This window comes from Heptranchias perlo, chromosome 8 (genome assembly GCF_035084215.1).
Source record: "Heptranchias perlo isolate sHepPer1 chromosome 8, sHepPer1.hap1, whole genome shotgun sequence".
Classification (NCBI taxonomy): Eukaryota; Metazoa; Chordata; class Chondrichthyes; order Hexanchiformes; family Hexanchidae; genus Heptranchias; species Heptranchias perlo.
This window is the reverse complement of record NC_090332.1, coordinates 37,079,762-37,098,175: the sequence shown is the minus strand read 5'-3', so window position 1 is coordinate 37,098,175 and position 18,414 is coordinate 37,079,762. Positions and strand designations below refer to the sequence as shown.

Here is an 18,414-nt window from a genome sequence, read left to right as displayed (position 1 = left end):
GTCTCCTACTGGTTATGGCAGGACACCAGGAGAACCACGCAGAATTTTAGGTCTCTGATCCTCCAAAGTTGGGTCATTGCCCATTTTGTCGGCTTTTGTAAGTGGGGGTTGTTGTTGGTTTGATTCCTCTTTAATTGAGGGGATGTACAGGGTGCCTGGGGGACATTCGGACACGACCCATTCTGACATATGTCCCATTGGTGATTGACCCACATGTATTAAGTGGAAACGATGACACTTTACCACAATGAATACGCCTTCTTGCAGCTGACAAAGATGTCATTGTGTTGGGCGGGCGAGGAGGAGGACTACAATCTTTTTTAACCTTTAATTTTTTGACACGGCTATTGAACCATTTAACAAAAAATGTAAATCTGCCAAAAATATAATGAATAGGCCAGGGAATTACTTCAATAAATCTGGGCCATGTACATTATAAAACAATGCTGAAGTTCTGCTACTGATCTCAAACTGTGTGCAAATCTTCTCCTAGAAGTGGATTTGCTCAGTACAATTGCTAATTCTGCAGCAATTTGATTTGGGAGATATATTCAGCATTATCCCATGCCCCTAAAGATTCAGAACAAGCCTGTTATGTACTAATATATTTCCCATTATATCAGTAGCTGTGCCAGGCGGTTTCACTGTCAGACTTACAATTAGTTATTCAGTGAGTGGTTCTTCCTTGTGTGTGGAAGCCTGTGTGACAGTATCATTGACAGACAAGAGCCAGAGGAATGCTTAATTTTCATTAATTTAATCTTTTTCCGCTTTTTTTCTTCCATTTGTTTTGAATTCTTGGCTCACTGAAGGATATGTCAACATGAAACACTCTGCCCTAGCAATGTGTCTCAACCCCAGCCTCTGAAAAGCATCAGTATTTTCCACTTCCCACAACTGTGCCTCAGGCTCTGAAATTATGCTGTGGGATTTTAGTGGATAAATGCTTAACATGCTCATCTGAAATTACTTTCTCCACCATGGTAGTGAAGGTGTTTGTTCATTTATTTGAAACCGGTTAACTCCCCCACTCAAAAAGCAGAAAGAGAAATTTCAGATGATCCCGTAAAATGTCTGACTGCTTGTATCACACAGGGCCATGTCAGAATCTTTGAGATTGACAATTTGATTCTAATCAGTACCAGATTAGGGTAGTTATGAGCTTTGGGCCCAACCCACTGGGATTTGGATTCAGACTTTCCAAAGCCATTTTATGATGTAGCCATTTTCTCCATTGTAATATGAGTTTTTTTTCACTTTATTTGGTTTTGCTGCCCCCATAGTTTACACGATGCCATGGTCAAAATTGTGGGGCAGTGCCTGCTCTCAGGCTTTCAACAGCATCCATTTTGAACTAGCAAATAGGAACCTCCCAAAGAAAAGCTAACTTGTCAGCCGCTTATCATTTATCAGGCAGATTAATTTTATTTGGTGAAGTGTGCATCTGCAGCTCAGTATCTTCCTTGGATGGTATGGCCAGAGAACAGAAACTTTCCACGAAAGGAACTGTGGACAGAAATCTGCATTTATGGCATGGTGCCCCAGGACAAACATACTATGTTACTGGTAGCCTGACGCCCTTCAGATTTGCTGTCGAAAACATGACATCAGTATGAACCCTATTACTGGTAACCATGACAATAAACACAGACACTATGGCCCCGATAGTTACGGGAAAGAGGGGAGAGAGTGGGGGAGGCCAAATTTGGCCGAAGAACCCAAGGAGCAGGACCTCCTTATAATTTTTTAATTCCATTTCTTACCCGGCAGCCGGGCAAATTGACAGGCTAGCCGGCGGGAAACTAGCGGCAGGAGGCCGCAGCCGGGGACCCTTGGGGACGGTCCCTGGCATTCGGGAGGGTGGCAGGCTGCAGATCGGGGCTTGGTGGGGGGTTGGCCATGATCGCGGGGAAATTGGGGGGAAGAGAGAGATGCCATCGGTGGTTGTGGGGGGATGTGGAATCGCGTCAGGGGCTAGAAAGAGGCCCCAATTGGGAGGTCGAAGGCTTCCCTGGGAGGCCTGGCCCACAAGGAGTGCTGTAAAAGGCACTTATTTTCTGGAGCCAGCAGCTCCCGCTTCCCTTTCCCTGCCGGGTTTCCCAACCCCTGGGTAACGTGCGCGGCAGCAATTAAATTTAAATCAGGCTCCCAACTGCACTGTGGGAGCCTACTTTAAATATGTTAATGAAATGTCCCGCCTCTCCAAGACCAAACACTTGCACGCTTCTCAACCTGCCGCTGTAAAAATGGCGGCAAGCATGTTTGGCGTTTTTTAGGGCTTAACCCCCCTTCCGACTTCCTCCCTCCTGTTGTGGGGGGGGAGTAATATCAATGTCTGTGATTCTGCTAAACATTATTAAAGTATTGGCATTCCTTTATTGCAATTGGGATTGAATTACTAATTGTACAATTTTGTATTATGTGGTTCCTTTGGGTTCTTTGAAATTTTTAATTGGGGGTGCAACAACAAATTCTTAACTAATTACAAAATGAGTTTATAATTGTTATTAATGATTATTGCATTGTGGCAAAAACATCCATTTTTCATCAGCTAGCGCCACTCCTTCATGGACGAGTGGAATTCACTAGCCACTGGTTCACCAGAAATGGGCAATTATGCTCTAAAAGTTAACAACCTAAACTAGATCCACTGACCTTTGCTGGAAAGTGCATGGGTGAATGTCAGCTGAGGACAGGCCTCACTCAGTGGTTGAATAGCCTGCCCAATTCAACACTCTAACTCGTCATGTGCTTGAAGAATAGTCAGGTGGGTGAGGTAGTGGAGGCTAACTAGCACCTGCGGAACCATAACCCTGCTCAGTGTGAACACCTTAAGGATAGGAAAATGAGAAAAAATTAGCACAAAAAGACAGGCGACAAAAGATTATTATCCTATTGTACCCTCCGACAAAGGTTGGAAAGAGCGGAAATACTGACCCGATCTGTTTTCTTTTTTTCTTTTGATGAGGTCAGCAAAAAAAATAATTTAACAATGTGGTACAGCTAGTGGCTGATTCTGAGCAGTGGTGTAATATGCACTTGTTCTATAACTTTAAATAATTGCAGTGTCAGGTTTAGGATCAGTGCCATGTATTTGTAGGCGCATTAGCTGGCTTTCCAGTGTAGTTGTATTGAAAGGAGCCTCTGTGACATTTTTTTTGTACTGGTATTACAAATGCCACTGTTTCATATAACTAAGGAAACAAGTGTACTATACAATGTGGTCAGTGTGGGTGACCATCTCTATTCATTTTTTTGCAGGAACAAGGCAAGATTCGGGTTATTTTTAATGTTGGAACAGATGACATCACCATTGAAGAATCAAGTAGTATAGTAAATGATGGAAAGTACCATATAGTACGGTTTACACGGAGCGGTGGCAATGCCACTCTACAGGTGGACAACTGGCCAGTCATTGAACGCTATCCATCAGGTATGTGCTCAAAGGCAGTACAAATATATATACATAAATAATATGTACATTTATATATCATTCAAAGGTCTGTACGAAATTGGTGACAAAATAGTATTCAGAGCTGTGTGGTTACACACAGGTCCAAAGAATCAACAACAAAATATCAGCTTTACTGAGAGAGTCTGTGAGATGCACAAGACAGCTCAATTGATGAACAGGAAAGGCATAATCAGAAAAAGACTGAACTAAGCATTGGTTTTGCATTTTATAATGTTGATTACCACATAAAATAACATTTCTGGTATTTAAAAAAAAATCCAAGATCTCAGTGAACTGGATGACATACAGACATAAAGATATTAAATGTCAAAGCCCCAATATTAAATCAACATTTAAACAGTTGAAAGGCTTTGACAAAAGCTGTGTAAGGAGAGGGAAATTTATAACAGTGTCTCACCATAATTTGTTCTATGATATGGCTGAGCACTTCATTAGTGTGAAAAGTCATATCTCAAATGAACAGGTTTAAAATGCTCAGGCATTTTATGTTATATAAATGAAGCAAATGGAACATCTACAATGAATTTATCACAAAATTGTTTCATATTGCCTAAAAAAGATTTGGCTTCCAAAGGTGAAGCTTCTACTAAGAATAAAGGGCAGTTTAAAAATCACAAATATTAAACCTTACGATGTTGAATGTTGATGTAGTACAATAAAATGTGCAATGGTTAATGGTGCTTTGTGATTACATAAGGTTAACTATTTTAGTGTCTGAAGCGTTTGATCACAGGAAGTATCAACTGTCAATGCATATTATCCACAAAGTGGACAGTGTCTTATTCTATTGAACTAGCCCCTAACTATTAAAATAAAAGTGTTAATAATATGATTTATGCACATAATGGCTTTGGGAACTTCTCCAAATCAAAGCTTTGTTTGTAAGTCTCTGAGTTTGGATAGTTTGTGGTGTATGTATTTAGTTTCTTTTGTTGTTTTGTTTATTTATAATCCACATAATGCATTCAGGTTTACATAAAGAAGATTAGTGACAGTATACAAGCAACTTAATTCTTTCCTGGTCCCTTGAATGTGAATATACAAAATCCAAGGAGGTATTAAAACGAGTTACAGCTTATTGGTATAATACCTTCCTGAAACAATCTCAAATATGCAGTTTGGTGTAGAAGCTTGTAAGTGCATGGTACAGTAAGCTATAAAGAAATTATAAAATTATTACGATGAATGTATTGGTCTTTAAAAGGAGTAACAATAATTCATGAATGAAAATTGATTTGCAAAGTATTGCCCTCCATTCAAAACCACATTTTCAGCACCAATGTAAACTGCTGGTCAGGCCAAGCACTGAAGTAAATCGAGAAAACTGCAGTGATATTTCTTTCTCCCTATTCTCCTTTCCTGTTCAGTGATCGAAGTGCTGGAGCTCCTGAATGTCCCCTCTAAACACTGAGGAAGCTCTTGGTTGGACTACACTTCAAATAACATAAGCTGAGAGTTGGTATTACATAGATTGAAGTCCCCAATGAAAAGGAAAGATTGAAAGACATAGGACATTCCTAACATTTGTGTGACCAAAGTCAAAGCAATGTTGACTTGTTTTTAAGGGAAAAAATAGTTTTAAGACTTTTCAAGCAATTGGCATGCATGTTGTGACTAGAATACAGTCTTTGATCGAGAGACTAAGAAATGTGCAGTGATGTCAAACTAAAGTTCTGCATCAGCATGGCAGAGTCATGAGTATTGATTAGCGACTCATGCCAGAATGGGAAAAAAATTGTGTGCTTATCCAAACACTACCACACAGCTTTTTGTATCACATTTATACTGAGGATAATATCGGCACATGTTTTACTAAAATTATAGTGAGAGCTGAACCAAACTTGTTCTTCTGAGTTTGATTAAAAGCATATTGGCAGCTATAATAATGAACTTTAAGAACTCCAATACATTTTCAGTCAGAAACTGTCACTCATATTAAGGACCAAGACATTTAAGATAATCTGTAATAGTGACAAACTATTACATTGCATGCATACAAATTGATTGTGTTTTCAGGGAGCATCTGGAATAGTCCTAGGTCTCTTTATCAGGAGTCTTCACAGGCAACCACTTCAGGAAATATTCTTCCCAAGCTCTTCTGATGGCTGAGTTGGCAAATACATCGAGCAGTGTTGATTTGAGGTGTACACATTAATAAAGTCACAACTTCTGGTAATAGTGGAGTTAGCTGATTTCAGCTCGAGGTGCCTCTGAACTTGGGAAGGTAAAAATCAACCAAAGGATCCTGTTCCTGATCATTATATAGCGGCTTCTGGTGGAAAGTAACTGTATGTGGATGTTAGGTGACAAGAGGACTGGGCATGTCTGTTATGCACCTCAGTATTGAATAGCTTGCCAGCACTCAATGTCCACCCTTACACATAAAGTAAAGGCCTGTGTAGAAGCTCCATCTGACTGGTGATAGTTTCCTGGGCTTTCATCTATGCTGCTTGGTTGGGTGTACCACCAAGAAAGAAACCAAGCAGAACTGGATTCACGGGCAGGTTACTGGAGAGTAGCTGGTCCTCCTGGCACACTGTCAAAATTTTAAAAATACTCATTATTTCAAAGTGGAATTGGATATATACTTGAAAAGGAAAAAAATGTAGGGCTATAGGGAAAGAGCAAAGGAGTGGGACTAATCAGATAGCTGTTTCAAAGAGCCGGCACAGGCATGATGGGCCGAATGGTGGCCTCCTACGCTGTAAGATTCTAAGGAACTGGACTCTAACATTGTACATCTATCTATAGAAATGTAAGCAATACTATTAGAAACCAGATAACAGTCAGTTCAAACAGTTAGCCCTAAGAATGGACTGAACATGAAAAAGACATAAGCCACAAAATCAGTTGTATACTAATGAACAATGAGAGATGAATTTCACAGTGTTACTGTACTACTCAATGAATCAAATTATCTGAAGCTGTTGAAGTTATCTGTCCCTGGCATGTTCTACAACATTTTTGGCATGAGCATTAATTTAATGAAAGGGAAGGAGCCTATTGCACAGAAATCAATCTGCATTTTTTGCCCAAGGTATGAGAATGAATTAATTGCTTTGACATGTACAATATACAGCTAAATTCACCTTGGGAGAAAAAGATGTATCACAGGAAAGTTAGTTACTCTGTTTTACTGAAAAGCTGCTTTAAATTTGTTCTGTGAACTTTGTAAAATAAAACAAATTGAGGTCCTGATAGAACTACTGAAAACCCCCGCTGTTTAACTAATAATTAATATAAGCTTACAGATTGTTAAGAAAAGGTATATTTTGATTATGAAATTAGAGGCTTTATTGAAGATTAAAGACACTCCTCTAATACAGCTCTGACCATTCTCTCTAGCTGTAGTGAAGACCTGTGTAGAAGCTCCATCTGATTGGCGATAGGTTTCCTGGGCTTTCATCTATGCTGCTTGGTTGGGTGTACCGCCAAGAAAGAAACCAAACAGAACTGGATTCATGGGCCCTGATATTTATGGGCAGGCGGGGAGGGAGTGGGGGAGGCCGAAAATGGCCGAAGAGGCCGAGGATACAGAGGTCCTGCTGAATTTAATGGCAGGACCTCATTATAATTTTTGGCTTCTGTTTCCCGCCTGGCTGCCGGTCAAATTGACAGGCTAGCCGACTGCTGGGTGGGAAAACCAGCCCCCCGCCAAGTGATTGACTGGGTGAATGAGAAGGTTGGAGGACAGATTGGAAACAGAGTGAAACTGGTAAAAGGGACCTCTTCAGTACATTGCACTACCTGTTTGAGTCTCAGAATAAAGGACTGGCTTGGGCCACAGCTAGATCTGTGGGAACACTTAATTTTCAGGATTTGTGGCTGACCCCGATTAGCTGTGCTGTCTCAGGCCATTGGACTCTGATACAATAAAACACCTCGATCTACAGAACTGCTACATTCAGTGTGAAGGACTCCAGCGGCTGGGACCGTCTGGCACAAATGCCCAGTGTTGGGGTATCTGTTCTTTTGTCTCTGTTAGGGGATTTGTTAAACAGTCACTGATTGTGTTGTTTCTTCATGCTGGAAGAAACGGTCCCCTGCAATCAGGAGGTGGGCAGGCTGCAGATCAGGGCTTGGGGGATGTGTGGGGGGGGGGGAGGGTGGGCTGTGATCGCGGGAGGGGAGTATGCTGCAGATCAGGGGTTGGGAAGTGGTGGGGGGGAGCGGGTAGAGGGGGAAGGTCACCGATCGCAGCAGGAGCTAGAGAGAGGCTGCGATCGGCAGGAAGGAGGATGAAGGTTTCCTTGAGAGGCTGGCGGGGAGCACTCCTGCTCCTCCTGGCCCACAAGGAATGCTATAAAAAGAAATGAGCTGGCAGCTCCCGCCTCCATTTCGCTGTTGAGTTTCCTGAGCCTTGGGAATCCCGGCCGGCCGCTGTTAAATTTAAATCAGGCTCCCAATTGCATTGTGGGAGCCTGATTTAAATGTGTTAATGAATTGTCCCACCTCTCCAAGATGGACATTCGCACACCTCGCTACCTGCCACCGTAAAAATGACGCAGGCGCAAACGCGTTGCGTTGGGGTCGCGTTTCGTGTTATTTAGGGTTTAACCCCTCTCCCCCCGACTGCCTCCCGCCTGTGGTGGTGGCTGGGGGAGATGTTTAATATCAAGCCCATGGAATGCACTAGTCAATTTGTTGAATGTACCTGCCAATTTATTGACATGTGGTGCACTAACTGCACCACTGAGTTCTGAGAATATTGCTGAAAAGCGCATGCATAGGAAACATAACCACCAGAGCTCCCAAGCTGATCTTTGTTGACACAAAAAGAACGAAGACATGTAATCAAGCTTTGAAAGATGACTGTCATTGCATCAACTAATTGCTTTCAAGTTACTATCGATAATTTCAGATGGGGGTGAGTTGTAATTATGAATGTCGTTATTTCTTGGCACTAAAATAACTTATGATTATTTTTCATGGTGCTGAAAGGAAATAACAGGAATGTCACGGACAGGCATGAAAATTAATTTATATTCTACTGTTGCGGTTCAGTAGACAACTGACAAATGGTGAAATCATAAGTCAGTCATGGACAAATTCAGTTTACTTCTATTTAGAAAACAATTCATGGTTTTGCTTTATTATTTAACTAATTATAAAGTGGACCATTATGAGGGCAGATGTTTCTTTGATGTAGTTGGAGTGAGATTAAAAGGACTACAAGAATTAAACCAATGTAAAACTGAGAAAAATTCTAAAAAAAATCAATGGAGACAAGTCCAGCACCAGATATATTGCATTTTAGTTGTGTCTCATGAGCTAGTTTAAATTTGTACCTCTGTGAATAATTGCAACTTTACATATTAGAAACCATAACTAATTATACTGATTGCAGCTCAGTCTTATCCATAATAAAAACGCATTCACTGTTCCAGTTCAATACTCAGTGTCAAAAAGATTATATTTCAATATGTTGTCATGGAGCTAGTTTACATTTCTAGCTCCATGGCTAATAAGCATATATAAAAAGTCAAGTTAAGCATGGCTGTCCAGTACAGTGGTGCTTTGGTATATTAGTAGGGAGCATTATGTGTGGATTCACACTTGTAATTTTCTGTTGACTTCCAGAGGCCTCAAAATTGGATTGCGCAGTGCATGTTTTTTTTAAGCAAAAACAAGCACCAATATGGCGTACGGTGTGCATGCACTCATTCCGCGCCAGGTATGCGTCAGCTGCCATATTGGTTAGCAGTTGTCCAGGTGCCTGCCTATAACAGGCGTTAGGCCCCAATTTATATAGGCAATGGGCCTAACGCCTTCCCGAAATTGGTTGGCGCAGTCTGCATCGTGCATCCTAGTTTAGTTCTCTCTAGTAGCCAAACCAGCGGTCCTTCAAGGGACTGCTGGAGGCTGCCAACAAAAAGGTGTAAAAAATGTTTTACTTACCTGAACGTGGAGCCAGAAGGAGGTGTGCTCCTCCTGGCTCCACGTTAAAACTACAAGCCACTGTTAGCCACTGTTCGCCTCCCTCCTGGACTCACCGTTGCTCTGATCTTTATCTTCTACGTGACTGGCATACTGCCTCATGGGGCTCGATTGGTGCCCCAGCACATCGGTCATATCCTGATCACACAAGAGGATCAATTTCATGTGGTCCTCTTCCTCATCATTTTCGGCCCAGTGATTCCCATTTACTGCTGGGTTCATGCCTGCAGTCAGGTGCAAAACAATTTTTAGGCTCCAGTCTCAGTTGGACCATCGCTGGAGGTGCTGAGCGGAGTGGAAGCACCAAGGGGTGGGAGCAAAAAATGGAGAATGACTTCAACACAGTTCCTTTTCATGTACTTGCTAGGAGCTGGATGCAGAGAACCATCAGTAGACCACCTGGCCACATTTTCCGTCATAGACTGATCCATGATTCATGGAATTTAAAGAGAAGGAAATACAGCTTGAAATGGAACTAACTTATTAACAAATTTATACACTTAAACAAACTTTTATTATATACTGATGTGATTTTTGTTAAATAATTAGAAGAGGGTTTGAAATATCTTATATTTTTATTCTTTGGCTAAAATAGAATGTAAATAGTGGCTTTTATTTTTTAATAGAATCTACAACTCCCTCATGGACAATTGAGATCTTTGTTCTGTGGTGATTGTGGGAATGTTAGACTAGTAGAAAAATAGTCCTAGTCATTGCCCAGTAAATTTTTATGCATGGAAATATGAAAAATATTTTCTAGTTAAGAGGCCAAGTACGGAGTGTGACAACAAAAAGTTGCACTTCCTAAAACTGGAAATGCTTTATTGACTGTTGCAGCATATTGAACCATTCTGAGGTATCCATACAAGCTGGTAGCAGGCTGTGATGTTTTATCTAATACAAATTAATGTCACAAAACAACATTGATTTTGATCGGTTTGCTTTGCCTGACTGATGTGTTTTGTCAGGACTAGAATGTGTAGACCTTCTTTCTGAAAGATGTGTCTGTAGAAATAATGGTCATGTGATGCAATAATGATAGATGACAACAGCCAGAAGCAAGATACAGTGCACATGAAAAGAAAAACCTTCCTTCTTCATCAATACAATAATGTAGCAGGTTGTTAGAAACCAGTGGTCAATTTGTGCAGTTTGTAATTATCCTTCACTTTTTTTGGGCTACTAGAGTAACAATCACGCACAGGCCATTTTAACAGTTAGTGCAAATCAATATGCTTTGTGAAGATACTACTAGTCCTGTTGTAGGTCAGTGATCCTGATGAATAGTCCACCTGACTGCATGCTCTGAAAGCCCACATGTTAGCTCTATCATCTGATTTAAGTTTGTTCTAAATTTTTCAGATCTTGGACCTAGCAGCATTTTCCAAAGGTTATTAAATATTACAGAGAGTAGGCTTATGTCCCTGGCAGAAGGATAATATTGTATTGTTACCTGTGTGTGTCGTTAATTTTTTTTTTAAATGGTGCCTGAAGCACTGAGAATGCTAATGATTTGATGGCAAACCTACTTGTAGGGCAGAGGTGTCTTAGGGATAAAATATCATTGTGATTCTTGACTGCTTCTGCTGAAGAAAATGAATAGTACGCCAATCTAAATGTTAGCTCTTTGAATTCTTTTACTTTTCATTTCACCAATGGCTTCTGACAGTGTATAAAGAAAATTGGTAAGCTGCTTCTTCAATTCTCTTGCTTCAGAATAAATCAGAGAATGGCCTTTCTTATAATGCATTAGCTTTCATCTGGAATGCATGCAAATGCAATTTTCCAATTGCCCCATGCAAATATTTTTTCTGAACTTGCTTTAATTTTGTTTGAACCAGTACTGCTGATATTTAAAAGTTCCATCTCACTGCAATTACTCCCCACTGTCACAACTTGAATTAAAAGTTTAGACAGCTAGAAATTACTATTTGTGATTTTAGTGCATAAACGCTTACTTTAAGCTAAATGCTTTATTTCCTTTGTAAAAATAGCAGACAAAGGAATTTCATACAAATTAATTAAGCATTTATATGCTAATATTGTACACAATCATTTTTGGCTTTAGAGAATAACAGCTCACTTGAAATACATTACAAAGATTTGAATGACATCATAAGCCAAAACAAAACATAGAAGTTTACAGGAGGAGGCCATTTGTCATACCTGAGCCAGCTCTTTGCCACAACAATCTAAATCTAATCCCATTGCCCTTCTCTCTGCCTATATTCCTGTATCTTCAAATATTTGTGCACTTTTCCCTTCAAAGGTGCAATGGTCTATGCCTCAACTACTCCATGTGGCAAAGTATTTCATGTTCCAACAACCCTCTGAGTAAAAAATTTCTTTTAACTGCCTTGTTCTTATTGACAATTTGAAATTGACTACCCCTCATCACTAGCTCCTTAACCAGAGGAAACAGTCTTTCCCTTTTCACCCTATCAAAACCCTTCATAATTTTAAAAACCTCAATTAAGTCTCCCCTTTGCCTTCTTTGCTGCAGTGAAACCTTTGACATTTCTGAAAATTATCCAATTCTTGAGAGTATGTTGCACCGTTGGACAAATTCCAGTCGTCACTTATCACTTATAATGTAAAGAGTCTCCTTTTTTTTTCCTTCGGTGACATTTCCTGTTTGAGTTTATTTTACCATTATTGGCTTTGATTCTTTCCTGATGTCACCATTATTGGTGTGATATCCCACGAAGCAGGGAAGGAAGAGTTTTATTGGAAAACTAAAATACACAAGAGGGTTAATAGTCGCCAAATACTACTATTTTAACAGGGGCATTAACTCATTCTTTTTACATGGGTTAGCCCCTTCATTAAAATGGACAAAGGAATGTTGTGTGAACATGTTAAGCATTCGTTCACTACTATCATCAACACAAATTTCTACTCTAAAGTCTCCTCATATGAGGAAGAGAATGATATATAAAAACTGTGCACTCTTTTGATGGGTTATAATACTCCTTTTTGTATTACAAACCAAATTAGATTAATTGTCCAGAACATGCTTTTAAATGTATTTTTTATTGTCAATCAGGCTTTCATTTATGATGGCTTAACATAGCTTTTTTATGATTTATACAATTGTGTGCAGTTATTTTATTTTATCATATATACTGCAGACTTTTTTGTTCCTAATGATATTTAAAAGTTAATTCTCCAGATACTGCATTGAAATTATATTGTTATCAATAAAACATGTTATGTGGTCCAGAAAAAGAAGCACATCATACAGGAAAAATATCATTTTAGCAAACAAAATATATAACAGGTAAATTTAGTATAACTTTGCATTTATCTGGTTGTCAGCAAAGAGTTTCATCATTTTTAACTTCTAACACATAAAGAAACAATGATGTTAAAAATCATTAACTTTGCACTAAAATGAAAGAAAAAAGTAGACATCTGTGTTTTTGTGTTATTGAGTCCTTATCTACAAGATCTGTTTACATATCTGGCCAATAGCACAGAATAAAATGTATACAGTTTAAATTGTACAATTTGAAATAGATCACTCTTGGATAATAAAATGTCTTAGAGGCATAAATACACAAATTGAAATGCCACTCTCAAATGCAGTGAAAAAGACTAAAGTACTTGCTTTGCCACAGGCTCCTTCTGTTAGCTTAGTTCTGACACGCAACAGATTTTATCTTCTGAATGCCATTTTCCATCAGTTCTGGAGCCTATGGCTTTGAGCTTGCAAGCTCTCATCTAAACAATGACCTCTCTTCCATTGTTCCAGTTGGTTGACTTCAAACCATGCATAACTCTTAGTGAATGTGAGGACACTTTCCTACCCGTGGACATTTTGATGGAAGTGACAGACATTGAGGAAGCCCCTGCTTTTTAAAATAGAGATGGTTTATTTATATAAAAATTGATTGTTAACATTGTAAAAATAGACTTAACTGCATTTTAAGATAACAAAATTAAAGTACTGAAATTTGGATATGATTTTTGTTTTAACTGGGTTTAAAAACATCAAATGCTGATAAGTTAGAATTATAATACTGTTCAGCATTAGCTTCCCAATTTGGAAGATATCTAGGTGAGAAAATTGCAGATCAGTTAGCATCACAAAATTATGATTACAGGTGAATAATATAGTGGAGATTTATGATATAATTACAATTTGAATGCAGCAACAAAATAATTTTACTCGCATAACTGTTTTACTATCAATTTCTAATTCTAAGATAATCATACAGAAAAAAAATGATAGTTTCACACAGTTGTTGCTTATGCGCACATGTGTACTGACCAGAATAAACACTAAGCTGTGAAGGCTTACTTCTGAGAGATGCTTGGATGTATAAGTCAAATAGACTTCAAAGTTTCTGGACAGATGTAGCCAGTGAGAGATTGCTTGACATTTATGTTTATTCATGTCAGCTTGTGACAAATATAATTGCTGTGGGAACAGAGGGCTCGTGAGAACAGGAAAAGGATACTGTGAAAAGTTTACATTTAGCTATTGTTACTAAATCTATTTGTAACCTTTCGCAGCAATTTAGAAAACTGTATATAAACAAATGTAAGGAATCTTACAACACCAGGTTATAGTTCAACAATTTTATTTTAAAATCACAAGCGATTTGAGAACCTCTCATTCACTACTAACCTGACGAAGGAGATAATCTCCGAAAGCTTGTGATTTTAAAATAAAATTGTTGGACTATAACCTGGTGTTGTAAGATTCCTTACATTTGTCCACCCCAGTCCATCACCGGCATCTCCACATCATGTATATAAACAAGACAGAAATTATATGGATGATAGAGAACCTCATTTTCCCCCTGTCCCCCACCCCCCCACTCCACTCATCCATCCCACTATTATATAATTAGTTCACTAATTTTGGGAACAATGGGCTGGTTGTAATATAAGACTCAAAGGTAAAATCCTAAAATGTTAGATATTTTTCAACTTAGAGTGGTAGGGCTGAAGAGAAGCAACACATCATTGTCATTCCAGATTAAATTCCTACAGGACAGCCTTAAATGTTATGACATTATGACTTTAGAACAATCTTTAACCATGCACTTTTATTCAGACTCCTTAGAGGTCTTCAAAATGTCACTAGCAAAGAACTAAAAGGAGGCTTCTCTCAGCAAATAGGGACTGATCCACAAAAATGATTTAAGGTCACTCATTCTAATCAGTTGATTATGCTACATTATGCTTAAGGTTCTACTTTCATCACAAGAATCGTGGATCCTACGATTTTCATTCTCCTCTCAACTTCAAAATCATATCAGTAGATTCAACACTTGAGAAAACAGCAGGTTTACCAGCTGGGATTTTGCGTGCTGAGCACTCCCCATTTGTAATACTTGTTTGGGTTTTGTAATTCATATTAAGGGGTACATAGACCTACCGGGGGTAATTTTGACTTTAGGCGATAGTGTAAAACTGGCGATATTTGATTAGTCGCCCGTTACACATCTCTCCTGATTTTCATTTTGATGTCAATGGAGGCCAAGCTGATAAAGCTTCACACAGGGCTGCTGAAGCCTGGTAGTACCCTCAACACCACCTGGCTGCATTTCCTTCACTACTTGGGACACATTTGGCTCCCTCCCTCCAACATGTGACAATATCCCCAGCCCACATCCCCCAACCTCAGACACAACAGCCAATCCCTGACATAGCCCAGAGAAGGACGCTGGACCCAGATTCAATACCCTAGCTTATAAAATGGTACGAGCAGAGACAACCCCATAAAACATTTCCATTGCTGCTCATGGTGTTTGCTGTGTTTTCTATGACTTTTGACATTTTTACCATTATTCATCCATGTTTTTCCAATAAATTATCATGACAACCCTACAGCCCTAATTATGCCGTATTCATACACTTCCATTCAAATTCCTTAGAGGTCTTCAAAATGTCACTATCAAGAAACTAAAAGGAGGCTTCTTCCAGCAAATCCCTCAGCCACCAATTAGATGCATTTATAACTACCACAGTAAATAATTCTCTGTTAATTAGTATATAACTTTAATTGTGTTTTAGATTTGTCAGAGTTTTCAAAGTTGAAATTATCTTTAAAAATGTAGAAACTTCCATAGTTTTTAACTGCAGAAAGTATGCGTTCCATAAATTTTTTTTAAATGGAAAATACAGATTTGTGTTGTATTAACTATTTGTATTCGAAAATATTGTAAAACTAAGGATGTTTCTAAGGGGGAGCTCCATGAAAAGAATTCCATAAAGCAGGTGATCAAAACTTACTTGCAGTCCTTTGCTATTCACCGTCCCATAAACTATACTGGACTGAGGTAGGTCAAACAAAAGTCTCCTTCAAATACAAGTAGTGGGTCAGCTCATTCACATCACCAGCCTAATTCTGGGAAAAATGAATTAAAAATAAAAGTCTGATTCCTGTAAAGGGACTGGCTAGTGTATTAAGTTAGCTCACTGTCCGTTCATGCATAGGTTTCGTTACAGCCCAGGCTCAAGAGATGAACACCTCTCTTCGCTCGTCATCAAGGTCCTTTATGAAATGAGTTTAGATTATCTCAACCCCATTCCTAGTGAAATGGATCAGCAGCAAAAATGTTACAATTCAGCACAAATCAGCAATCTCAGTCAGAGAGACCGTAATTATGAGTAATTTTGCGAGTGGGGAAAATTTACTCTGGAGCAGTAAGAGGGTACTCTGAGGTTGGGCTATGGTACACTGTTGAAATGAATGAGTCATGTAGGGGTGAGGAAGGGAGAAATCTGACCTGAGGTTCCCTTGCCATGCCTCACAGGCATACAATCCTGTAGGTTGAGTTAGGAACGGCGTTCGCAGCAGCTATGGAAATGTCCAAGAATCAGACAACCCCACTCATCCTCTCAGAGGATGACGACATGAGGGCAAACTTGAAAGGAGGAGGAGAAAGACCTTAATATATTACAGAGAATGCCAATAATTGTTTTTAAATTACTTAAATATTTACTTTTATAGCTATAAACACGAACAACCTTCATTGTGTTACCAAATTCTTTTGTCCTACCCAATGCAACAAACATTTCAGGTAAAACAGAAATGATCTGAATATGAGGTGCCATCTTTTAGATGAGACATAAAACCCATTAGCACTCTCAGATGGATGCAAAAGATCCAATGGTACAATTTGAAGAAGAGCAAAGGTATTCTCACCAACATTCATCCTTCAACCAACACCACTAAAACACCATATCTGGTCATTTATCTCATTTTCGTTTTGTGGGACTTTCTGTATGCAACATAGCTGCCATTTTTGCCTACATTGTAACAAAAAATGACTAAATTTGAAAATACTTAATTGGATGTGAAGCACTTTGGAATTTACCTGAGGACACGAAGGGCGCTATATAAATGCAGGTTATTTTTTTCTTCCCTTTTTATCTTTGTTTTTCATAAGTATAATGGCAGTATATATGGATCCAGTAAAAATGCAAAACTACTTTTTAAAAATTTAAATTAAATGAAATTAATAAATCCTTCCCATTTTTTCGCCTATTTCCCAACTGAGTTTGTGCAGGTGACCTAATCTTAATGTCATTCTGTAATTGGCCTCCAGGATAAATGCAAAAGTGGGCAGGGTTGACTTGATCTTTGATTTTTTTCTCCTTCCAAATTTTGCCCAACATCTTTCCTGACAGAAGGGTCAAGACTGAGAACTCCACTGGGGGAGTGCCATAGATGCAAATCTGCAGTCTGCTATTAATTCTGTAGCATGGTGTCTTGGGATGTCAATCTGCCACACCACTGGATTACACTGAAAACACATTCATTTGCAATATAAATAATTGCTGAACTATTTGTTTGAGATGTATATCAAGTCCCTTCCTTGTGTTTTTCATCTGCTTGCATTCGTATTCCACGGTTGCGAATTTAAAACTATTACAACACAACAATTAACTAGTTTAACAAAGGGAAATCAGTAGAGATCTGTAGAAAACTATGACTAAATTACAAAGCTGAAAAGTAATTGAAGGGTTTAGATGATATCATAAACATGTGTGAAACTTGATCCCTTCATAAACATCATGTGAACCCTTAAATGAATTGGCAGCCTTGAACTCATCCTCACAGGTCAAGATTGCTTCAATTCATTTCCTGGTATCTGTTTTTAAAACAATGAAGTTATGCATTTCGGACCTATCCCATTTTTATGTGTTCTTTTGTGCTGAAGCTGGCTACTAGGATGCTTCATATCTTTGTTGGGTAATGGCAATATTCAAAAAAGTGTATTAACTCCTTATGTTAGTCATAAGAAAATTTCTGACATCCTCTGATTTTGATTGGACATAGGTTCTTGGTAATCAACAGCAGATTATTTCTCTACAAACAATGTTACAATTGTTTTTTCTTTTGTATGAATGTCGTAGCATATCAAGCAATGACAGTTGGTGTTCGGTACAAAAAGTTGCAGAAATCCAAACTAAAGATTGAAACATAATAATAGATAAAAAGGAATGATTTCAAGAATACAATCAAAGCTTTCACTTCAAATAGTAGTTATAAACCACTCAAGCATTGTTGTTGTGGCCTATGATGTTATCTGAGCCTCTTGATTAATGCATCATCTTGACATGCCCAAGTAATCCATCGGACTGCATTTATTTCACAGTAGTTTAACTTGGATTTACATTTCCACTATATAAGCATTGTGGTGAATTATCACTAAGTGCCCATTTCCAGAAAGCACAGTGAATGTTATTGAATTTCCCATTGAATAAATCAAATATTGCATGATTGATGATGCAACACACAGTATGTAATAAAGATGGAAATAGTCTGAGAAGGACAGTGAAGGTTAGTGTTAGTTACGTGTGACCTGGTATCTAAATAATGAGAGCAAAACTGGCAAAAATGGAAGGCGGCATTTGTCAAGATAAAATATATACCCTGGACTTTGAATTGTTCTTCTGTAGCTCCAGCTTCTTACCTGTCCCCTTCATTGCCTTTCTATGATGATGCTGCTGTTTCATGTCAAATGACTGACACCTTTATT

General features: G+C 38.7%; 1 protein-coding gene across 10 annotated transcripts in view; it reads left to right on the top strand.

Moving 5' to 3' along the window:
- The window catches only part of nrxn1a (neurexin 1a), a 1,536,646-nt gene that overhangs the window by 1,371,752 nt on the left and 146,480 nt on the right, over positions 1-18,414 (top strand). For all 10 annotated transcript variants that reach the window (XM_067988977.1, XM_067988981.1, XM_067988978.1 and 7 more), the window contains one exon: positions 3,262-3,433. In XM_067988977.1, coding sequence (XP_067845078.1) covers positions 3,262-3,433 — 172 coding nt within the window. The remainder of the gene's footprint in view (positions 1-3,261; positions 3,434-18,414) is intronic.